The 25,417-nt window shown below is 43.7% G+C and overlaps 1 protein-coding gene across 1 annotated transcript in view; it reads left to right on the forward strand.

Moving 5' to 3' along the window:
• ACVR2B (activin A receptor type 2B) overlaps nt 1–25,417 on the forward strand; it is a 164,931-nt gene that overhangs the window by 95,101 nt on the left and 44,413 nt on the right. Inside the window, exons 2-3 of the mRNA XM_075587908.1 lie at nt 20,770–20,977; nt 24,661–24,758. Of these exons, the coding sequence (XP_075444023.1) occupies nt 20,770–20,977; nt 24,661–24,758 (306 nt within the window). The remainder of the gene's footprint in view (nt 1–20,769; nt 20,978–24,660; nt 24,759–25,417) is intronic.

The following is a 25,417-nucleotide window of genomic DNA, read 5'->3' on the forward strand; positions in this document are numbered from 1 at the left end:
GCCCCAATGCTACATTCAATATGAGAAAATAGGTAGCTCAATACTTCTCTTTCATCTTATAAGTAAGGCCGGGGCCACGGTGACTTCGCCCGCGCAGAGGCGGTGGGAAAGCGGGTGGACGGGCCGTGGGAGGCGTTCCTAGGGGCGTCACGGAGCTGGTTTGCCCACATTGGGCATGTTTAAACTGATTTCTTGCGCAACGCGCGCCCCCTCCTGCCTCCGCCCGCGTGCGCCCGCACGGGCTATGGGCGCGATCACTGCCTTAAGGCCGTCTGACCGCGCCCTGTGCGGACCCCTCCGCGTGGTCTCCCACACCATGGACTCCGCCTCATGGTCATGTAGTTGGATTCTTTAGCCAAAGTATTTTTAAGAGGTATGTAGCTGTCATGCGCTCAGGCATCCCACCGAATGAATCAAACACTTCATTGTGTAAGTGGCTGAAAGGGAGGCAAAGGGAGCATAGGGAGACCACTATGATGGTCGGGGCTCAGGGGTAGAGAGCGATAATCTTACCCCTGTCAGCTCTTCCGTCCTGGGTCGTGTTGATCCTTAGTAGCGCTTCCCACAGCGTGCATCCGGCAAGGTGAGCATGGAGGAATGAAGAGAGAGTATCCGGTGCAACAGCAAATGGCCAATCTGACGTCAGTTCCGAGGATTGTACAAAAGACGAAGCGCTAGTATAGCGTGAAACGCGTAGGGGAGGAGGCTGTGCCGCAGCCTGCTGTTTTACAAATGCGTGTCTTTCAATAAAGCTTTTTTTGTACAATCCTTGGAACCGACGTCATTTTGGCTGTTTGCTGTTGCACCGGATACTCTCTCTTAATTCCTTTAAAGTATTTTTAAGCCTGTAACCACACCAAGGCATACCATTTTTACAGGTCCTAACAGTGTCTGCAAACGTTCTCGTTACCACTCTGTTGGAGGAAGAAGTCTTGATAGACTGGTCATTCACAGGTGTATCACGAGACCAGCTATTTAAAAGTGGCTCAATATCAGGGGGGAGGGGGTCACAAACCTCCACACAATTGTTTCGCCAATTTAAATGCACAAAAACACACAATGCAAATTGGGTTTATTCTCATCAATGCTTCTATGAAACCATTGTGGCTCAGAGCAGTGCTGCTCTCGTAGGTAAACTGCTGCCAACTAGTAACATACCAAATGAAATACCTGCATGTTTTGAGCATCATGTAATACACCTTTGAAAGGTACGGTGTGGATGTGCAGGTGATATCACCGATATGGAGAAGACCAGAGTATTTGTAGCACAAAACCAATTTTTTTTTAATAAAAATTTTGGTTTGCAAATGTTACTTTAGACATTTAGATTTGATATCTATATCGACAAAAGTGTACGCAGCGCTGTACAAAATAACAATATTGGGGAAATAAAGCATGAACAATAGTGGTAAGAGCAGCAAGTGAGTGATAAGGCAAAGAGAGACCCTGCCCCAGTGAATGCTGCTTGTCTCACTCTTACACCAGACATTGGGGTTTATGCTTCATGTGTTTGGCCCTAGCACCTCATTTTCTCCTAAATGAAAGCTCTCATTGGGGCGTTGGATATAGTGGGGGGTTATTTTTTAAACTGCAATAGGTAGTTTATATGCAATGGTGCACCTGCTGGATTGTCGGCGTATAGAGAATAACGCCCAGTACATTCTATGACAAATACCACGTTGTGAGCACATTCACATGTCTCAGAAACGTCTGCAAACCTGCCTTTCCCCATTATCTCTTGGCATACAGTGCTTCCACTGCAGCCAGGGATTCTGGGAAATGACATGCAAATGAGCACACGACTAGTGCAGAAGGGGTTGGAAGTGTTGCTAGTTTGCGTAATGTCATTGATTTGTATTGTTGGAATAGCTGGGTTTAAAACACCCACAACAAAACACAACCGATCTGTTCTGGTAGTGTGTTCTTCCCAAAAGGTCAAATATCAAAAAGGTGGGGCGGGGGGGGAGTAATTCCTTAAACTATGTTTCCATGGGACAGTGCAGATTTGGGTTTATACCAGGGTAAGGGTATACATGAAATTAGCAATTTGAATTAACATGGTCTTCTGTAAAACTCTTTCAATGCCTTTCTGAACTTCCTGAAAATGCACATAAATGACACACACTTGTGATCTCATTCTGTTGAGGAAAGTCGCTGATGGTGAACGATCACCAGGCGAATACGCTGTTATACTGGATACATGGCAGCTTTGTTTCCAGTTAATAATTCAGAACGGTTTCAGTATTCAGGGGTAACAAATTGTGAACAAATGTTTTGTTTTTGTATATAACTGGGATATATAGAATTCATTATTATTTTTTTATCACAAATTAAGGCTGAGACTGTGGCCAGGTTGATTTCTACTGACTGGTGACTTTTAATACCATGTGAGTGCATTTTGTTACACTTACCTTTTTATAAAATTCTCCATACAGTCTGCACTATGTCCATTCTTATGTTATTCACTTAAGGTCTCCAGCATCTATCTCTCCACTGAGACTTACCTATTTGATGGGCTACCATTCAAAGATACCTTTATGGGAATAACACTCACTCTACACTTGTGAGTATTTAGCACACTGCACCTTGAATATTTATTCACACGTTTACCACAGTTATTGCACCATCAGAATATTTCTTCTGTTTTACATGGCTTGCGCTTCCCGATGGTTTCCTACTTTAAACATGTCTGTAACTGTAAGTTGTAATGGCCACTTTCCTCTGTGCCCGGGACATACTTGAAAACGAGAGGTAACTCTCCGTGTGTTGTTTCCTGGTAAATTATTTGTATAAATATTTGTTTGGTGATTAGAAGCATACATCGGCTCTGTGATATATCTGTGTAGTTGCTCTGATTTTGAGCGTAGATGGTTTCCTAGGCTCAAGTTGTTAAGCTTGCAGAGACACTTTTTTTGCCCCAAATAAAATGCTATTTTTGGACTAGTAAATAAAAATATCACTTGTGAGCACATCTCAGAGGTCTGCAACCCTGCTTTTCCCCATTATCTCTTGGCATGCAATGCTTCCACTGCGGCCAGGGATTCTGGGTAATGACATGCAAATGAGCACACAGTGCCACCTTTTGCTTTAAATCCATTTTAACATGGACCCCTACAAGCTTATGCCTGCTGTATTACACAGCTTTTCAGCACCGCATAGGTTAAAGACCAGAATTTCCCCCAAAATCGCTGGTCTCGATCTTTAGAGGTTGACCTGTATTATACAGTACAGATCGGTTACCGCTGGTTATTAGTCTCTAGCACTCCAAACATCAATAGTGCATTTACAACCTTAGTTGGCAGAAAGGTCAAGAATGTATGACACAAGTCATTATCGTGTAGTAGCAAAGGGGTTAACTAAATCCCCCCCTTCTAACAGCTCTGAGATGAGGTGAAGATTAAAGCGGAAAAACGTGAAATCTTAAATTGTTTTTTTTTTTTAAATAAATCCGTTCTGTAGTATTAGATAATGGTGGGGTTTTTTCCCTTTATTTTTTAATTCAACTCCTAATGCAATTTTTAATGAGTTTTAATATACTGATCATCCTTTGATTTTTATAGCCGGGTTTAGCACAACTCCCCAAGCAGCGCAAGATATTTGCAACAATTTATCCGTGTTTGTGATAATTTGTTGCCAATGTTCCCCGCAGTTTGAGATTCAAACTGTAACAATAGTCAGTTGCCTTCGTAATATCTGGATAAATTGTAACTGCTGAGTTACACTGACTGACTGAAGGATTAATTGAAACTAAAAAGCAGCCATTTAATTAGGCAAACAATAAGGTGTTTTTTTTTACAGGTATGTATCCCCCTTTCCCTATGCCTAAAGGAAATACATGGGTGACTACGTGTGCTGCTGTACCTGTATGCTCTATCTCCGGGCGTGCAGCGCCTCCACCTATGAGGGATCCCAGCGTTGGCGGGATAACCCCTCACAGGAACCAATACAACAGTAGTAAACAACACACCACTCAATATATATATATATATATATATATATATATATATATATATATATATATATATATATATATATATATATTAACTGAGCTTTACTGTACACAATATATCACACACACTACTAGGCCGCAACAATATAAGGCCGTGACCCCAAACACTGAGGGTGCAGTGGCACAAATAACCCCTGGTGTCCATTCCAGCAATCCCACCCAAATGTGAGGTATCGCTACCCCCTGTGAATGTTGATGCCCATTGGGTACCTACCTGGGTACTCCAGTACCCAGGTGCAGCGTGTAGATGGGTGTTGGAGTAGGTCCCACACAGCGGGGCCTCCAACAACAATTCCCCCCTCTCCCAAGGGTCCCGAACCTCCTCGTGGGGTGAGCTCCAGCTTGGGTGTCTCACCCAAGTGTCCTGGAATACTACGGCCTCGTCCAAGGCCGCAGTCCGCCGCATGGACGTCCATCCACCAGCGCGGTAGTGTGGCGGTAGTACTACGTGGGGAGGGTCCCTATCTGGGGACCTTCCCTACAATACTTAAGCTGTGTGGCTAAGAGGCAGTAACTGTATCCCTGGCCTATCTGGGGGCCTAAGGGGCAGTATCCCCTAAGCCATTTGCTCCCTGGAAACGATCTACTCCTGTCCTGGCTGCCACGCGACTGACTCGCGGGCTCTAGTCCTTCCGGTTCCTGGCCTTCGCGCATGCACATTTTCCTCGCGCGCCACCTACAAGATGGCTGCCGCACTCATCGATGCATGCGCAATGCCCTTTTAAAATGACCGCCGCCTGCCGCGGAGCACCACAGAGCATCGGAGCGGTTCCCCGACCCAGAGGCAGCTAAGGTAAGAATGTAGAAATATACACCGTCACATGCTTTACATATCAAAATAAGAAAGAAAAGAAAAAACAAGGCGGGGGGGGGGGGGGAGAAATGTAGCATTGCTGCTTTAAATGGCACAGGGGAGGGAATATTTCCGGTAATGCGTGCTATTGCTTTGCCTAAGTATAGATGTCGGAAATAAGAAGCGAATGTGTTGCACAATGCAAGTTAACGTGCAGTCTAATTGCCAGCGTCCTTTCGCTCGCACGCAGCGGGGCGCTCGCTGAATGGCATCACATGTGTAGGTTTTCTGAGGTCACCGTGCAAAGATCATTCAAGCTTGATTCCTTTTTATCTGGACTTTGTCTGGAGAATAAACATTGCCCGTGGGTATTTTGTAGGCTGCGGCCAAAGCAGACAGAAGAGAGCCGAGTCAGCAAAGTGCACACACTGCAGCTAAAACCCCTTCGCTGCCGGAGAGGCCAGTGCGCTGCAGGATAAGGGTTATTATTGTTCTGTGTGTTTGTGTGTCTCCTTTACCTCCCCCCCCCCCCCCTAGCAGGTAGAGCAGGGTTGGACCACTCGAGTCCTCATGGGCCACCAACAGGTCAGGTTTTCAGGATATTCCCTGCTTCAGCACAGGTAGTGCTCCATTGAGCCTCCGATTGTGCCACCTGTGCTGAAGCAGGGATATCCTGTTGGTGGCCCTTGAGGACTGGAGTTGCCCACTCCTGAGAGAGAGAGAGATCGGCAAATTTAATGACAAATACCCTCCAATGTTTTGGGGAAAACGTGTTGACTGAACAGGTACATTTAAACTTCTTTTCCAAAAGATTCCTCAATGTTTACAGACTTGGCACTGTGACCTTTTAAAGCTGCGCTCCAGCCCTCTTATGTCAATAGGGAATTACATAATCATTACCCATTATTTACCTTCTATTATGTAATTTTAGTATATCCCAACAAGATGGTTCAATGCATTTAAGGGAGCAGTCTAATCCAGTGGTGCGCAAACTGGGGGGCGCGGGAGGATTTGCGTGGGGGGGGGCGGACGCGGGCTGTTATGGCAACGCGCATCAAATGACGCGGTGGGGTCACGTGACATGACCCGCAACGTCATTTGAAGCCGTGCCTTTGGGGGAGGGAGGGGCGCGAACGCTGCGGCTCCCAGGAAGGGGGCCGCAGCTGAAAAAGTTTGCGCAGCGCTGGTCTAAGCTATCAGCACTGGCCTCTTTTATTGAAATGGTGATTTATAACTTTTTAAGACGCATGCATAAGTCATATTGAAATGTTAAACCCATGTCATGTTTTCCTGGGGACCCAACGCTTTGCCTGGATGTTACTACCTTCACATCTGTTTTTTTTTTTTATCCTTTTGTGTTCTTTGTTTTTAAATGAATTAAAATGCTATCCGTAGCCCAGCGTATACAGGTGAGGGGGAAATCGGCATGTGCCAAACGGGAATCTCGGCTGACCTGGAAAAAAACAACCCCCACATGAGACCAGTAAAAGGTCTTTATTAAGTGTTTACATCTTTTTGGGAAATACAATTATATTGATTTTAAAAAATAAAAATAAGTGTCTCTCTGTGCAGGGGCTTGAAAGTTGCTGTCCCTTTTATTCTGTTTTGGAAACTAACATGTGATTATAATTCTTTAATTGATAATTATAAATAGATTGAGCACTGTCATTGAAGTGGCACTCATAATGCCCTTTAAACTATGCTGGGACACCTGCTGATCTGATAAGACACACACACCACACACACACACCACACACACACACACCACACACACACACACCACACACACACACACCACACACACACACACACACACACCACACACACACACACCACACACACACACCACACACACCACACACCACACCCCACACACCACACCCCACACCCCACACACACACCCCACACACACACCACACACACACACCACACACACACCACACACACACCACACACACACACACACAAGCGCTATGTACATTAATGGTGCTATATAAATAAAGACATACAATACACACACACACACACTATAAAGTGTTGGTAGTTGAGGTTGCATAATTAACAATTAATACTGGGGATATTGGGGAATATGAGGATTTATTTCGCTTTCCCATTTGAGAGTGGGGTGGGCGGGGGAGGAGGGGTTTACATTCTGCTCATGGACAGCATGTTAAATGAAACAATGGTTGTGCTTCTTTTCGTGTCTACTTTCAGGCTGAATTCACTTGAGTGATAAATACCTGAACCAGGGGGTGATTCGAAACTCATCTGTGATCCCCCGACATGTGGCGACTCGCTCATACGTGATCCCCATGACCTCTGGTGACCCCCCTGTTTCTGAGATTTGGGGTGAGGGAGAGGGATTGTACCGGTCGTGACACACAAACTACAATTATGTCAGCAGGGTCACAAAGACACAATGTACTCTTCTGATGATGTTGCAGCTTTCTATAGGCCGTAAGCCTTGATCCTGCGCCCATTTTGTGTCCATCAAAACAGTTTGGCTCTCAAGGACCGGGTAGAGACTGACTATGCTCAGCAATCAGCTCAGGGCTGGAGGCACTATATACTGACAGGAACCAATGAGAACCTCCAGCGGTGATGTCAGATGAAGGTAGAGCGCTGATAGGCTGAGGCAGGATGCAGGACAGGTGGGAACGGAACAAGTACATTGGCGGCAGTAGAGATGGACATGGTAGCGCGCGCGCGACGGAAGGGGCGGGTTGAGTTCGCCGGGATGAAAACCAGGAACAGTAGGCGCGCGCGCGGGCTTCCCACGGCGGCGCGCATGGGCAGCAGGGGCTGCAGGAAGTGAAGGAAGGTGAGGAGGACCACGTGACCGGGTGCCACGCGCCCCGGCAGCGGAGGTAAGAGCCGCAGCGGGCGCCGTGGGTAGCGGCCTTACAAAGGACTACAGATTTGGCTCGTGTGAAATCAGGTAATAATGACAACAAAATCTAAGAAATACATTGCTGCTTTAAGAAAAGGTTTTATCCATGTGCAGCTGAACAAAGTGGATTATATTTCATAGCTCGTGTGTGATGTGGTGTTAAATACAGAGTGTGGTTTTGCTGACCCATTTGCAGATGATTGACTTTGCACCAATATTAATAACAAACGGGTCCATTGCTTTTGTCAAACTGTTTGACTAGGAAATTGTGCAGTATACAGCTGGTCGCTTTTCCATGTCTAAAGGTAATGTCATTATCATTCATTGCTGGTTCTGTTTGTGATGCTGCCTCATTGACCGGACAGCAGGCAGTGAATAGATTATCCAACAGTGGATGTAGCAACATGTTTTCAGGTCACTTTTTTGCACCCAGTAGACCTTGCAACATTTGGTTATTCACAATGGGTTAAATAAGGAAAGATCAAAGCTTAAAGGGCTCTCTTATCCTGGAATGGTGACCTCTTATACAATGTCTCGTGTTGGCTGACACTCCCAATGTCAATGACCATGCTGCAATACTGAGTACGACTCACCAGTATTAACCTACTAATTCTTCTAATGTATAATGTAACCCAGGCAGATTTTTCGGTAAATACAGCTGTTCACCACCTTGCCCCCTCATGTGCTTCATGATCTTAGAAGGCTGTAGGACCAACTTGGACTAGTGATCTTGATATGGCTGAAAAAAATGATAGATGGCTAATGTAAAGTATTTGGCGTTGTTATATAGAGGCCGATACCTGCTCGAACCTGTACAGTGACAGCCAGAGGGGTGCGATCAGGAAATAAATCTTGACCCCTATTGACGCACTCAAGAGCTGACTCTGAAATAAAACGTAACATTTAATAGAAGTAAAATAAAATGGTGCAGGAGAAAAAAAAAATCTAAGGGAATTAAAGGAGAAATATAATTTCTCACCTGCGGCCGACCTATGCTTTATGAAGGCAGAGGGGCCGGCTCAGTCTGCGGGACGCTGCTGTTGAGTGCTGATGCAAAATCGTGCAAAACCATAGAGTATATAGTAATCTCCTGTGTAATCTCTCCTGTGATCTCCTGGCTGTGTGATCTCCAACTGGGGTCCTGGACTCCCAGTGATGAGTAAAAGTTGGAAAAAAATCGTGTGTGTGTGTGTGTTAGATAATCAAAGAGTTTATACAAAGAGTAGAGATTTGTAGTGCAAGGTAGGTGCCAAACGGTGATGGCGTCACTCAGTCTTAGGGTGGTTAATACCCACTATTAGTCTCAAATTCAGAATGGTAGCGGACATGGAGGATGACCTCACTCTGCCCCTGACGGCACCACGTGTGACGCGTAGAGCGTGCCCAGCTCTAAGTCAGATGCAGAGTAAGGTCTGGAATATATCTACTTGGGTTTTAGGCTATTAAACAATATCCCTGATCCCTGTATCATGTAAATTCAATGTGGTTCTATGGGGTTTTGCAGTGACATGCCTGTTGTAGAACAAGTACTCATGGTGGGTTAAGGACAAGGTGAGGTCGATCCCATATGATGGGAGCATATCAGATGTGATCTGGCATGTTACAGATACGAGACAAAAGGCCCCAACGCTACATCCAATGGCAAATTATTGGGTACATTAAAGCTGCAGTTCATACAATATCCTGCATGTGTGTGTTTTTTAATAAATCAGTTCTGTAGTAAAAAAAATACTTTTAGTATTTTCTGTTTTTAAAAAAACAACTTTGAAAGACCAATTTTCTTGTATTCTATTTTAACAAGCATGCTTGTTCCTATGGCAACGATTTACATTCCCCATATTTAAACATGTCGCCAAACTTTGCCGATCAATAGACGGAGAACGAATTGACCGGCAGCTATGCAGTTTTTTTAGGTAAGTAGAGATTGCCCACATTAAACTATTGAAGTTAAAAAATAAAAATAAATAATAAATTTAAAAAAACGGGAGCCTGAACTGCAGCTTTAATAAGCATTTCATCTATATTCATACTTCATAAATATGGGTCATGACCAATATTTATGAATATAGATTAAATGCATATTTGCATATGAATAAATGCATATTAATGTACCCAATAATTTGCCATTGGATGTAGCGTTAGGGCCTTTTTGTCTCTTGTATACATTTTGGTCACTACCCAGTAGCAATCCGTATGTGTGGTGTATGTGTGGTGTATGTGTGGTGTATGTGTGGTGTATGTGTGTTTTGACCGTGCTAAGACTGCATGTCACAGATAGCTTCAACCTGCTTGTACATGTCAGTGCAACACCAACAGATGTAAAGCCCTGTTGCCTACAGGCAGTGATGGGAAAAAGTTGTAACTCGTCAGTAAATGAGCGGTAGCTTGAATAAAATGAGCTGCTGATTTATTTAATTGGTACATATGTTAACTGTTGTGGAAATACTGTAAGTTGCTCTTGGTAATATTGGCTTTAGCTGCATGTAATTCTTTTAATAGCCTCGCTGGAAAATGAAAGTACCGCTGATTTATGACCTGCATCCCAGAGGAGTTGGCTTTGTTGCCCTTAGCTGGTGGGCAGCACAGGGTTATTGGAGGCCTTCAATGATCACAGCTGTTTTCTTTGGATGTGATACTGTATAAAGGTAGAATTTGGGAAGCAACAATAATTATTAGAGTTGTGTTCTGCTTAAAGAGCCGATTGAAGACCAATGGTGACTTGAAAGCAGCAAAATGTGAAAAATAGTGTTTTTTTTTTTTTTTTTTAATCTGTTATGTAGTATTAGAGAATACTGTCTTCATTTTTTCTCAACTCTTAATGCCTTTTTAATTTTTAATGTACTGATCATGCTTTGGTTGCTACAGCAGCCATTTAGAAACTCATATCAACTTCCTCTTTTGAAACAGGGTCTCACACACCTTTTTGAGCTCTGCCCTTTGGCAACAAAGTATCTCAAACAGATCCTGTTGCTGTGTTCCAGACAGTAGACTGTCCATTGCTCTGGAAGCGGTAACAATAATGTGTTACACTTAGTAATATAATGTTACATTGCAGCTACAGTATTTCGCAAACGGCAGCACAAAGTTAGAAGGCAGCCATTTCGTTAGGCACACAAACAGGATTTTGACAGATTTATAACAGGAGCAACAATCAAGGAGAGCAGAACTATCCACATAGATGAACAGCCCACTTGGAGGATTTGTATCATTTACCTCTTCCTCCCATACGCGATTTTGTTCAGGCTTGGCTTGAGAGTATCTATTCTTAATTGTGCTAACATTGGGGACATTATCCTGTTAGACACGAGGACACTAATGTCTGCTCATTTGTAGTTTGTACTGTGGAGATTTGCATTTTCCTGAGATTGAGGATTTACATGCGGATCAATTCATTTATGCCTGTTTAGGGGACCTCCTTTGCAAGGTTTACATATTTGTGTGCTTTACTCAGAGATATTAATACAGGTAGTTGACAGTACACCAGGATTAGTTGACTTTAGTATTTTTTGACTTCTGTCTTCTTGCTGGTCTTTTGAGGGATGTTTAGGTGAAGGGATATTATAAAGGGAAGTACCACAGACAATTTTAGTTTGTGGGAATGGGCATGAGGAAGGGGATTCTTTGTCCCCAAAACGGTTGTTGCCCCCCTATATTATATCACCTTTACCTTACCGTATGTTATACGTCACCCGTGTTTTTCTCTGTTTTGTCTACTGCTTTTTCTTTTTCCCCTATGGTTGTTATTCCCCATGTTTTTCCCCCACCTCCCTCCCTCTCCAGACTTGTGATTTTTTGTTTAGCCCTCTTTTTTCATGTTCGGCTCCCTTCTAGCCTACAATAGGGTTGGTTTATGTTATACAATTATTGTTTCAATACATTACTGTCAGTTTTCTATTTGATGTCTTTGACTTATTTTTTTCATTTTTTGAGTGCTGGGAACCATCATATCTATTTAGTTATTACAGGAGCATCAAACGATTGCCAGCACAGGTAAGATTGTAGCATTATATATTGTCACATGCTTTACATATACAAATAATAAAAAAAGGGAAAAAATAAAGGGGGGATGTAATAGTTCTGCTTTAACAGACGCTATATATTTTGTTTTATATGCTTTACATATACAAATAATAAAAAAAAAAAAGGTTGAATGTAGTATTCCGTGGGGGTGGGGATTATTTAGAGCGATTTATACAATCTTTATGCCTGGATAGCAGGACAGGAGATTAATAAAATAAAAATACATTTAAACATTTTAGGGTTTTAGTGGCCCTTAGTAATGCACTTTTAATCACGGTCTAAGCCATTTTTTGGGTCCGATTTAAAAAAAATAATAATAATAATATGAGATTTTGTTGCTGGTGAATAGCCAAATTGTGCGTGAGATGGCGTCGTGGGAGCAGCGACAGTGGGATTATGAGACAGATAATTCATGTAGCAATTGATTTCTGGTAATTGATCCTTGCAGTTCTGCAATGCTAAGCATTCCATTTGATCGATTCCCAATGCATTGAGCTTCAGGATCAATAGGAAAGCGCTTGGGCCCAATATGCGCGCTTTTTGTGTGTATGCGAGATCTTGCTGATGTGTCTTATTTTTATTTTAAGTCAACACTGCTAAATGTAAACGGTTTCTGACGCTTAACTCCTTCATTGCTGGATTGCAGTCTGTTGTAAGCCCCTGCAGTACTAAAAAAGATACCATTTATATTCCCTCGGCAACAAAAAAAAACCACCCCCCAAAAATCCAACATCTGAAATGACTTGCTCCAGATATTCTGCGAATTAAGTTTTTTTTTGGGGTCTGTTTTGATTTTTAGGCATCTTATATAGGCATATATACGAGAAGCGTAGAAGCAAGCTGTGTAACAGTATAGTAATGCGTTTGCATTTGAATAACAATATTAACTACAACTTATTTCCCTTAAGTTGCCAGAAACACATTGGCTACCTACTGCAGGTAGCAAACTTTTTTTTGCTGCGCCCCCCAACCCCCCGTGCCTGCTCTCCTCCATGGTGCGCCCCCCCTCCTTACCTCGTGCGGCGTCAAATGACGGCGGGGGTCGTGTGATGTCACGTCACGTGACCAGCGCATCAATTGATGTCACGTTACCGTGGCGTCACATGACCCGCGGCATTAATGGTAACGCGGCCTGGAGCCGGCTGAATCTCGGTAAGTAGAGGTTGCAGAGGCCTGTCGCGGTCCCCCGGCATTTCATTTAAATGCCCGGGGGGAGAGCGTGGGACCTCTGCAACCGCCCGTGCCCCCCAGTTTGCACACCGCTGACCTACTGTATGCTTTGCTGTCCGATCTAAAAGAAGCGGTTCAAATCCTCCATCCTCTGTTCTGCATTTTCCCCCTGTGATAATCGCCTCCTTTTCACTTCACCTGTTGTATAAAGAGTAATACCGTTCCCACTCTAATACCCCCCTCTTACATACAGGCATACCCCACATTAACATACGCAATGGGACCGGAGCATGTATGTAAAGCGAAAATGTACTGAAAGTGAAGCACTAACTTTTTTCCCCACTTATCGATGCATGTACTGTACTGCAATCATCATATACATGCATAACTGATGTAAATAACGCATGTGTAACAGGCTCTATAGTCTCCCCGCTTGCGCACAGCTTCGGTACAGGTAGGGAGCTGGTATTGCTGTTCCGGACGTGCTGACAGGCGCATGCGCGAGCTGCTGTTTTCCTATTGGGCGATACGTCCTTACTCGCGAGTGTCCTTAAAGTGAGTGTCCTTAAAGCGGGGTATGCTTGTACAGTTTCTTGTTCTAGCTCCTTTAGGCTGATCTTATAATCTGTGCGTTGGCGCGTGCAAGCAGCAAAAACAAATTGCAAACTCCCTATAAGGCCACCCCTAGTGCTTGTGTGTGCGCGCGCTCGCACACACACGACGGAGCGCGATGGCGAGGCCGTGTTTTTAAAAGACAAGAATTTTGTCTTTTGGAGCGACGGTTCAGCCAATGAGGCAAAACAGCTGTATGACATCACGGCCGCGCCCCTGCCACGCTCCCTTCCCCCCCCCCCTTTCATCACCTGAACATCACTAGGAAGGAGAGTTTACAGATGGCTTGTGCTAAGGCCGCGCTGCACACCAGGCGCACGCTTTCGCAAGCAAGCGGACTGTATAATCCCGGCCTCATCTGTCCTTTCTATACATTGTTTCTGTGCACTCTGCTAGTATGTTCCTCCACTTTATCAAACCCCCTTTACCAATCACAAGATCTAAATCGGGGGAGCTCAAGCATGCACTCCTTGAAATTATTTGCTGTATTTGCCTGTGCCCCCGCGTTACCTGCGTATAAACCAAGCAGCTGTGTCGGATCCATGCTTAAGTTGACCTGGTAGAAGAAATCTGGCAGAAACCATGTACCTGGAGGTATTTCAAGAATTCGCAAGTGTCTGCTCTCCACCTCCTACAACCTTTTTGGGATCCGGTCCTGTTAAGAATTGGAATCCCCCATTACGGGAAATGATTCCCCACTGTCCCCAGGGGCTGTGTATGCCTCTGCCGCTCCCCCTCCCGCCTCCCCCTCCCCCTCCCTAACCCCCCCCACAGGAAACCTTTTAAATCACTTCAAATCTTACATTATAAAAACGGTACTTCTTCACTTTTAAAAGATACAAACGGGAAGGCCATTCATCTAGAACGAGTTTCACTTGGTGTTAAATCGCGCACTTGTGATCAGGCCGTGCACACACAATAGTTCTGCAACACAGAGATGCAAGGGCTCCCTCTAGAGGAGTAATGGCCAAATGACACTGCTCTTCGCTTTCCAATTCATTTTTCCTTTTATTTTTATTTATTTTTTATTAACCCCAAAAAGCAGATCGGCTTTCAAAAAGACTTTCATAAATATTAAGATTGTCGATGTGCATTTTAAGTGGGAAGTTATTTGTTTGTTTTCCCTGCGGTTGTCGAAAAGGGCCACATTTCCCTTGCACTGGGTAATTGTGTATTTTGATCATTTGGGGAATCTAAGGCTGCGCTTATAGCGCCGGCGACGCGACGTCGCGGCAAAACAAATGTATTGCCGCCGTCGCACGCGCTTATAGTAGAAGCGGCGCGAGTGCTTGGTCGCGATCGCTGGAAGTCAAGTCAATTTGATTTTTTCCAGCGACCGCAGCGTGACGTCACCGTCGACGGCGCTATAAGCGCGGCCTTACTAGGAACAATATCTATTTTGGGAAATAGATGGGTTTCTCTTGGAAGCTGACCAATAACACTACGTTGCACAGGCAATGTTTAAACGCTGCACAATTATACATTAACCAAAGGTTGGCAATTCCAGTCCTGAAGTGCCACCAACATGCCAGGTTTTATGGATATCCCTGTTTCAGCACAGGTGGCTGTCATTAGCTGAGCACACTGCAGAAGCAGGGATATCCTTAATACCTGGCCTGTTGGTGGCCCTTGAGGACTGGCGTTGGCCACTCCTGCATTAAACACATTACAAGCCGTACCTGACCTTGTTGTATTGATTTGCAGCGAGTTGCCCTCCCCTCTGGCAGCAAAGGGGTTAATAATTAGAGCCTGATGTAATCTCGCTAGTAGTAGCATGCAATGCTACATTAGCGAGCATTAATCTTTGCTAAGAGCTGTAGTCATCACATCTTCCAAATGAAGACTTGCGTTGACACATTACACACAAGGAGCACGCAGTGTATGTTTGGACTATAATGGCATCCAGCGGTCCTAGTGACATTGTAAAACATCACGAGCTTTTCTCTTGAACTCCTGTTTTGAGGCCTGCGGTGCAATTGTATTAGAAAACAAGACTAATACTAGCTCTCTGAATGGCACTTGAATGAGCAGTTCCCCCCTCACCACATACGTAACACAGGAGGTTAAAAACCCATTCTGCTCCCCCCTGCAGGAGAGGTTCTCTCGGGAAGCCACGGGAGACGACTTGCTCCCTTTGTATGTGAAAAATAATAGTAATATTGGGATAAGAGGGAGCAGCCGAAAATGAGTCCTTTTAATCTCATCTGTTGAGTCTGTAATGTTACGGTTAAGAGAATACGCATTAAAACGAAATATACAGCGAATGTTAAAGCAGCAATATTATATTCCCCCTTGTTTATTCCCCTCCCCCTTGTTTATTCCCCCCCCCCCTTTCTTTTCTTCTTTGTATATGTGAAGCATGTGACAATGTATAATTCTACCTTCTTACCCCAGCTGACAATCGTTTGGTGCTCCTGTTATACATCTGTCCAAATCCTTAGGCCTCGGGCATGGTCAGCGCTTAGGCGCTGAGGCGCGCTGCTGCTCGGCTTTGAGCCCCTGCAGCCGCAATGAGAGCGGCTTTAACAGGGGCTCGCACACGCTTCCGCACGCCTGCGGAAGCGTGTGTCTTAACAAATGTTACGTTTCAGAGCTCGCCGGAGCGCAGGGCCGGTCACGTGAGCGGTTCGCCCAATGAGGGCGAACCTGCTCCGTGACGTCACTGACACGCCCACGGACGGCGCGCACTCTAAGGCCAGGGAAAGCCATTGCTTTCCCTGAGCCTCAGCGCGCCTCCGCACGGGCGAAGTGTCTATGGACTAAGCCTTAGGCTGCGTCAATAGTGCCTGTGCGAGGGCGTGGTGTCACGCTCGCCTGTTGTTGGATTGCGTGCCTTGAGGCGTTCCCGTGAGCGGTTCTCCCTCATTGGACGAACCGTGCGTGTGACCCGGCCGTAGCACGGCAAAAGCAAGTGTATTTGATGTGCCGCGTGCCCCTTCGCGCGCTCACACGTGCGGTCTGTGGCCGCGATCATTGCCTTACGGCATTTTCGCACGGCCATGTTTATCATGGACCTTACGGTGTTACCAATACAATGGCTGCTTCAGTCAGTGTAACGCAGCAGCAGCTTTGTGTCCTGATATCATGAAGGTAACATTACAGTTTGCAGCTCAAACTGCTGGGAACATTGTCAACAAATAATCACAAACGGGAAAGTGTTGCAAAGATCTTGCACTGCTTGGGAGGTGGGATATAAAGCCTGCTATGCAAATCAAAGGATGCTTTAAAACTCATTAAAAATGGCATTGAGTTGAATAGAAAAAATGCAGCAAGTGTTCTCTAATACCTCAGTACTGATTTATTTAACAATAAACCCATACAAATGTCACATGTTTTGCTGCTTTAAATGAATTGCAGAAATCATGCACAGTTGACACTGTATTTTATTTGAAAGTCTACATAACCCATTGCAGCACAGTGCTACTTTTTTCAGTATTACACGGGAGGAAAAACAAAAATATAAGTAACTGTATCACAAATAAATCATGCATAGTTACATAGTTGATGAGGTTGATGGACAGACATATATGTCCATCTTGTTCAACCTATGTTAAATTTAGACGACGGGGATACTGATCCTATATTTGTATTTACAGTATATTGATCCAGAGGAAGGCAAACAAAAAAAAACCCCAGTGAAACATTATCCATCGCTGTCTCAGAAGAGGAAATGTAAATTATTTCCTGAAGCCATTAAATACACTGGCTTGTACATAGTAGGATATGGTATATTGAATTAGAATTATTCAATTATAAAATCTTCCTTAAATGCATCTACTAGTAAATAGAATTATATTGGTTACCATCAAATTCTCTAATTCAGGTCAAGTCTTTGCATATCTTCATTTAAAAAACGATTCTAAACTGTGTCTGCTGCAGAACATAATGACAGAATGAGATGAAGCTGGGGTCCCATTCTGGTGCTGCTGCTGCTGTCCTTACGTGAGAGAGAAGATGAGTTAATAGGGGAATGTGACAAGCTGGGCATCCAGAAATCAAACGTATTAACCTAATAGTGTTAATCCTTAAACAATTGTTTATGTAGATTTTTAGATGATGTTATACGAGGGAAGGGATGGGGTGGGAATAGGGGAAAATGCTCTTGCTACAGTCTATTCTAATTGGTGGTGCTAGGGGCCTAAATTGGATATAGAACGTAACTTGCCTAAACATGAGGAAGAAGCCCCTTTAGATTAGCACTCGCCAAATGTGCAAAGGAAAATTAATTCATTAAAACGTAACCTTTTAATTGGCTCAAATTACTAATATTGTGAGGTAGACAAACGCAAGTGCGAACACTCAACACATACGGCTAAAATGAAATGAAATGCCGTTCAGCTCGAGTGCTCATAAGCTCTTTCTTTTTGCACCGTTGGGCGAGTGCTGGTCTAAAAGGGGCTTCTTCCTCTTGTTTAGGCAAGTTACGTTCTAGATTTTTAGGTCTGGAGGAAAATGTAGGATAGCACAGTCCTCGGAATTGACACACCTTTTTATATAGGTGAAGAGATTGCACCTTTAAAGCAGAGCCCCATCTACCAATAGGGAATGAGGATGGCGATTGTTGATGACGAATACGTTGTAGGAGTGGGTTGTTCGTTTTGGTTGAGAGTTTTTCCATTTGGAATGTTGGCGAAAAGCTTTTGCCATTGGCCGCTTTTGATAAGTGGGCGGAGCTAGGATGACAGTTGCGCTGACTGACAGTGTGTCAGCCATTTTAGGTAAACACCAAGAGAAGGGAGTTTCCGGCCGTCCCACCGATTTTTATATTAAAATAAACTCCCCTCGTCGTTTTCCTTTTTTGAAGACCTCCATCCACCCCACCCTCCCCCTGGGACGCTTAACCCCTTCCTTTCTTAACCCTTTCCTCTCAACCCCAGTACACTTAACCTCTTTCTCTCCACCCCCTACACCCCCCTTGGGGCACTTAACCCTCTTTCTCCCTGTCTCTCCCACATTGGGCACGTAACCCCCTTTCTCCCTTCTCTTCCCCCCCCCTTCTCCTTGAGGTGGGACCCATAACCCATTCTCTTTCCTCCCCCATGAGACCCATTTTATGAAAATTTTAAAAATGAATTGAAACAGATTTTTTGACAATTCTTAATTGTCTGGGAATCTATTTAATATATTTTTGACATTTTATAAATTACATGTGTTTTTAAATGGAGGGAGTATCCCGGATGAGGGGGATGTTAGGGTGATGGGAGCAGTGTAGGTGAGTGATGGGATGAGGGGGATGTTAGGGTGATGGGAGCAGTGTAGGTGAGTGATGGATGAGGGGGGTGTTAGGGTGATGGGATGTTAGGGCGATGGGAGCAGTGTAGGTGAGTGATGGGATGAGGGGGATGTTAGGGTGATGGGAGCAGTGCAGGTGAGTGATGGGATGAGGGGGATGTTGGGGAGATGGGAGCAGTGCAGGTGAGTGATGGTATGAGGTGGATGTTGGGGAGATGGGAGCAGTGTAGGTGAGTGATGGGATGAGGGGGATGTTGGGGAGATGGGAGCAGTGCAGGTGAGTGATGGTATGAGGGGGATGTTGGGGAGATGGGAGCAGTGCAGGTGAGTGATGGTATGAGGGGTAGGTGAGAGAGGGTGAAGTGCTGACATGGAAGTGTTTGGAAATGATGCTCTCTGTTCTAATAAATCTAAAGAACATTTATTTTGAGACCGCATTTTATTTAGATTTACAAGAACATTTGCGGACTTATTTTAACAAATGTACAGCGATAAATTAAGAAATGTATTTTACCATATCGTGGTAAAAATTTTATCGCCCAACCCTAGCAAGGAGTATACTGTATTTGTATTTATTTTAATAAATGCTGTGGCGGTTTTCATCCAAATACCTTGCCTGTTTATTATGGTTTTCGGTGGAGACAGCTTGTTTTAAAGTAAATTGAGGAGTTCAGCAATCGTCTTTTACTTTGAAATTCTAATGATTGGGAATTATGTAGTAATTTAAGACGGAAATTAAATCTGCATTGAGCCCGCGTTGGTACAAATATATCATTTGTGATTTGCCATATTGGCAGGGAGAGAATGCCTAACCATACTGCTAAGGCCCCGCTGCCTCAGTCAGCGCGCCCGCACTGAAGACAGGCGGCGCGCTGAAAGGCAATTGACCGCTACCTGCGGTCCGTAGGGAGCGGGAGCCGAAGGGGGCGTGGTTTGAGCGGAGGGTTCGTCCCCCACACACACAGCTTCCCTCCCGCAGCTCCTTCCCTGCTCCCCTCCACTCACTCACACACACACAGGCAAAAACACACGGGGGGGGTGAATCGGATCGGGGGGGATTGGAGCAGGGGGGAATTGGAAGGGGGATCGGAGTAGAGGGGGGAAATTGGAAGGGGGGGTGAATGGAACTGGGGGGGGGGGATCGGAGCGGCGGGGGTTGAAATCGGATTGGCTGCTGGGATCCAATCCGTGATTGGTTCCCTTGCATGCCACGTGACGCGGCACTCGCCGAAACCACAAGCTTCTTGTAGCTCCGGCTGGCTGGCGCGTCACAGAACGCAGTCAGTCACGCCGGAAGGAGCCAGCGGGGACATCACGAACAGAGGCAAGCAGCTGGTGGTCCGCGGCCGCGCGCGCCCCCAGCCGCAGCGGGACCAAAGCCTAAGCAGGTTTTAGTAGTACAAAACATTTGTTTCCTTTCCACTAAAAGTTTAATGGAAACTATTTCACAGGAAAGACTGGTTATTCCTGGACTGCTTCATAGTAACATTACTTTTATTTGCATTCTCTATGCCCAGTGCCCAACGCTTACATCATCTTTGCGGTAGTAGCGGAAATAAGCTGCTGTATTTGTAGGACTATGACATCTGGTTGGTTCTATTTTTATCTCTGCTCCCTTTTGTTTGTGCTTTCTCACAATGGACTTTCTTCTTTATGCCGGCCTGTAGAGTTTCATGTTGGGTTGTAAAGAAGGTTTTTAAACTGAAATTGTGGTCCGACAAAAGACATAAACTATCCCTCTTGGAATTAAATCCTACGTTTCCTGGCGATTCACAAATGAATGGTCACTTCAGGTTGCTCATTTTGTGGAGTAGAATCAAAGTATACTTGGTTAATTAAATTAGACTCTAAGCACTATGGGGCAGGTATTCAGACCTAAATAATTGTGTACAGCACTATGTACATTAGCACCATATAAGAAAATATGATTATATAATGGTCCACGAACCAGGAACCTGTCTCTATTGGAAACCTTTTTTTAAACGGTGAGCTTAAATCTCCCAACATGAGCACTAATTCCATTTTGCAACCCTCTTCATTCAGGTTTAGGACATGACGAGTCCGAGACTAGAGAATGCATCTATTATAATGCCAACTGGGAACTAGAAAGAACGAACCAAAGTGGTGTGGAGAGCTGCGAGAGCGAGAAGGACAAGCGACTTCACTGTTATGCTTCTTGGAGAAATAATTCTGGCTTCATAGAGCTTGTGAAAAAAGGATGCTGGTTGGACGACTTCAACTGCTATGACAGGTAATTTTCAAAGTATAAACACTGAGATGCTTGTACAGACACAGAACAAAGCACCTCTGAACAGCTGTATAAGTCTTACACGTCTGCAGAAGTGAGCACTGTTGCCTTATGCCGGACAGAAATGTGTTTGGAAAACTCAGTGTCACTGTAGTGAGACTTGTCAGCCCAGATAACCAAATATTGAATACCCAGATTTGGGCATTTTGGGTTTAAAATGGTAAATGTTAAGGATATTTTTTTTATAGGCATATCCTAACATCACGGTGTCAGGATGCAGTACTCTGCATGAAGAGTAGCTTACTTGCGTCAGTAAGCAATGCAAGTGGCAACATGGAGCGGTATTGTAGGCAGTATTACGTCACGCATATATTAATATCAATCTTGGTGTGCCATGCTTGGGTTTGCCATGCTTTTAATGCATGAGTAAGAATTTACCTTTTCCTAAAAAAAATACTTGTGTGAAATAGCAAAGTGAAAACAATGTCTTCCTTTTTACGGATAACTCCCCTACTCTTTCTCATTACCTGATTTTCTAAGTATGACAAGTGCGCGATCATCTCGTAGATTACATGGTAACAATGTGATATTAAAGAGCATGTCGTACCTACTAGTGAGAGATTAGAGGTGCAAATCCTGCTCTTTTGCTGTACTGCATTGTTTTTATTGTATGTTTCATAGGAGATTTTTGTTTCATCTAATGATTACATTTCCCTTTTATCACACCTTGTACTAAAATGCGAATTACTTGATCAATATACAGTATAACCATAGAAGTCCAGTGCATATATACTGCTGTACGCACATCTCCAGCTTTCATCTAACAAAAGTGGGGTGTCCGTGAAAAGCAGTACTATAATCCTGGAGGTTCAAGGACGGTATGCTGCATGTAGTTCATTTATTAACCCGTGTCACATATATGTCACATGCTCACAAGTGTGCTGTTCGTGACAAATGGTATATTGGGATGGATTGAGGGGATATATTATTCATTTGAGGGGGTTTTTTTTGCAGAAGGTGAAAAGTGGGTCAGCTAGATAGCTATGTGTATTAACCCTTGTCCCATATACAAGTAACATGTTCACACGTGTGACAAATGGCCACAATGTAAGTGTAATAAAACTTTTTTTCCCCTCCCCCCACAAATGAAGCTATAATAATACAGCTATAGTCAAATAGTTGTGTAGCCTTCTTTCCTAAAAGTCTACGTTCTTATAACTGGAGTGGCCCACTCCAGTCTTCAAGGCCCACTACGGGTCCGGTTTTAAGGATATCCCTACTTCAGCACAGGTTGCTCAATCAGGCATTGACTGAGCCACGTGTGCTGAAGCAGGGCTAGCCTTCACACATGACCTGCTGGTGGCCCTTGAGGACTGGTGTTGCCTTCCCCTGTCTTATAAAGAACGCATATAAAAGTACTGTTTTGCCAGTCAGGTTACAGTGTTTTGGACATTTGCAAAACAAGAGGCCGGTTTATAAAACTGACCGGTTAGTGCCTGCTTCTCGATTCATGCTGCCCTGCAATGTTTTTAGATTGATTTCCTTATGCTGCAGGGACATGTGGTTTGAATTTATAGAGAGCAGTGGGGCAGCTAAATTGTGTAGATCTTACAAAATGTATTATTTGATGATGGTCCTAAAGCTGCACATATGCGGAATATAAATGGCATGATCATACAGATGGATTATTTATTACTTGGTAGCTACAGGAGCTCACATACCACATGATAAACATCACCCAAATACAAGCGCTTGTCTTGCACACCAACTATCTATTATAATAATAATGAAGAATACATTGGACAGGGTGATTCTTTCAAATGCCAGCGAGACTTAAAAATAGGATCCAATATTTGTGAAAACAGCCAGACTCTTCACTAGTCTGCCAGAAATCATTAAATCACGATATATAAATCATCATGTCTAGCAAACACAAGTTTTGGCCCCATGTAAAATCTTATGAAGGTTTATCTAGTACTACAATCAAACACAAACAGAGCCCAGTGCTACATCCAATGGCAAAAATACACAGTGAAATACCTATACAGGCAGTCCTCGGTTATCCGACACAATGCGTTACTCAAAATGGCGTTGTAAAGCAAAACACGTTTTCCCATAGGAACACTGTTTAAATGAAAGGTTCCGTTCCTGGAGGCCTTTTTAACACTAAAATACACCAAATATTTTATGCAGGCAATAAGATATGCAGCACACACATAAATTATATAGTGTATATACTGTATTATATATATAATATAACAAAATAAATAATATATAGTATAATATAATATTATATATATACGCTCTTACGATGCTTTGCAACGTTGTTTATGTGAATGTGCAGTGGTTGACAAATCACCAAAAAATCTACTCGCCACACAAAAAAATCTACTCGCCACCTAGTACCAAACGTGTGCTGCTTGGGCCAATATTTACTCGCCCGGGGGTTAAATCCACTCGCCCGGGGCGAACAAATGTATAGGTTTGTCGAACACTGTGAATGTGTATATATATACACACATACACAACGTTACAAAGCGTCGTAATAGCGCTGGATAAGCCATTTTGGCGTTGTAAAAATGTATATAGGTATGCATTGCATAGCGTTGGATAAGCCATTAATGTAAAGCGAAGTGTTGTAAAACGAGGACTACCTGTATATCTCTTGAATAAAAGGGTCATTTAGTTTAACACTTTGGCCAAAGCATTGTAAGCCTGTGAGCCCCTTCAGAGCACGACCACAAAATCACAGGTCCTAACGCTAATTAAAATTCTTAATAACTGTACAATACTAGGAAGAATGATGATAATTGATCTGGCATAATCAGCTGCATGGTTCTAAATCTGATTGAAATTCTTATTTACCTGGACAATACCAGAACGAATGCTCTGTATTAGATCTGTCGCAATCAGCTGCATGCAAAGACCTGTGCATATGGGAAGTGGGATGGGACGAGCTTTAACCCTGGGAGCGAGGGGCCAACCTCCAAATCATCTGTGACCAGCTGGACAAAATTAACAATCACACAAATACCCAGTAAGCTCATATTTAAGCCCCAAAATTGACCACAAAATATATAAATGCCAGAAATGGAGTGCCAGGCCCAGTAGCACTCCATTTCTGGCATTTATATGCAGATATATATTTTGTGGTACATTTTGGGGCTTAACTATGAGCTTACTGGGTATTTGTGTGAAGGTTTATCTAGACCAGGAGTAGCCAACTCCCGTCCGTAAGAGCCACCAACCGGAACAGGTTTTAAGGATATCCCTGCTTCAGCACAGGTGGCTCAAGCATTGTTTGAGCCACCGGTGCTGAAGTGGGGATATCCTTAAAATATGTCTTGTTGGTGGCTCTTACGGACTGGAGTTGGCTACTTCTGGTCTAGACCAAGCTCTTGTGCTGTTCTTTTAAATGGATGTTAACTGTGTCTGTTAAAAACACTGAGAAACCCGTATTTTCATTTCCTGCAAACCCTGTATTTTTATAGTTCATATGAATATCTTCCGTGTTTAACACATATCAAAACATAGTAGGAATCTTGGCAACTGTATGTGCATTTCATTGCATTCCATGCTGTGGCTATTTGTGCAGGCTTGGATGATGTGGTATGAAATACCTGAGTAAGATAGATTTGTGTATGCGCGTGATGACATTTATATATGCTTCTTCTTTTAACCTTCAGGCAGGAGTGTATAGCGAAAGAAGAGAACCCTCAAGTATTTTTCTGCTGTTGCGAGGGGAACTATTGCAACGAGAAATTTACTCATTTGCCCGAAGTAGGTAAGTGTCAATATGACAAATGCTCTTCTACCAGTCATACATTTCTCAGGTATGTTTTAGGTTTTAACCAGTGGAGTGCTAGAAGTCTGGAACACAAAGCATCTTTGTATGGTCAATATTAAGAGGGATGTAAAGCCATTCATCCCAAAACACTTTGTTTCCTCGTGCTTTTCAGTACACTTTAAAGTTGCAGTTACTGCCTACCTCTTGTTTCCATACGCACTAATTTTTAAACTGTTATTTGTGAAAATTTAGACTAAGACCAAAGTTGGGAAAAGGGAGACCAAAAAGCGCACCAGCACAAACGGAGCAGGAAAAAAACAGAACAAAAAAATTATTAAAAGGGCACTTTAATGTGGCAAAAGACCCATCCAATGCATTTCGAACGTCGCAGCGTTCTTTTTCAAGGATAAAACACAATGTGATAACATCCATTATATACCCTCTTACCTGTGGGCCATTTCGCGCCAAAAATCAGAACCTGATGACGTCATAACAGAGCGACTCAGTGCCGATCTAAGGGCAAAAGGAAGTACCAAAGGCAGTGTGGCCATTTTGGATGTGGGCAAACATAGGAACACAATAACAAAGCTTTATTGACCATTCCAGCAGAACAAAATACATTGCTGCTAACTGGACAAGCATATTTAAACGAAATA

Source organism: Ascaphus truei, chromosome 2 (assembly GCF_040206685.1).
Source record: "Ascaphus truei isolate aAscTru1 chromosome 2, aAscTru1.hap1, whole genome shotgun sequence".
NCBI lineage: Eukaryota > Metazoa > Chordata > Amphibia > Anura > Ascaphidae > Ascaphus > Ascaphus truei.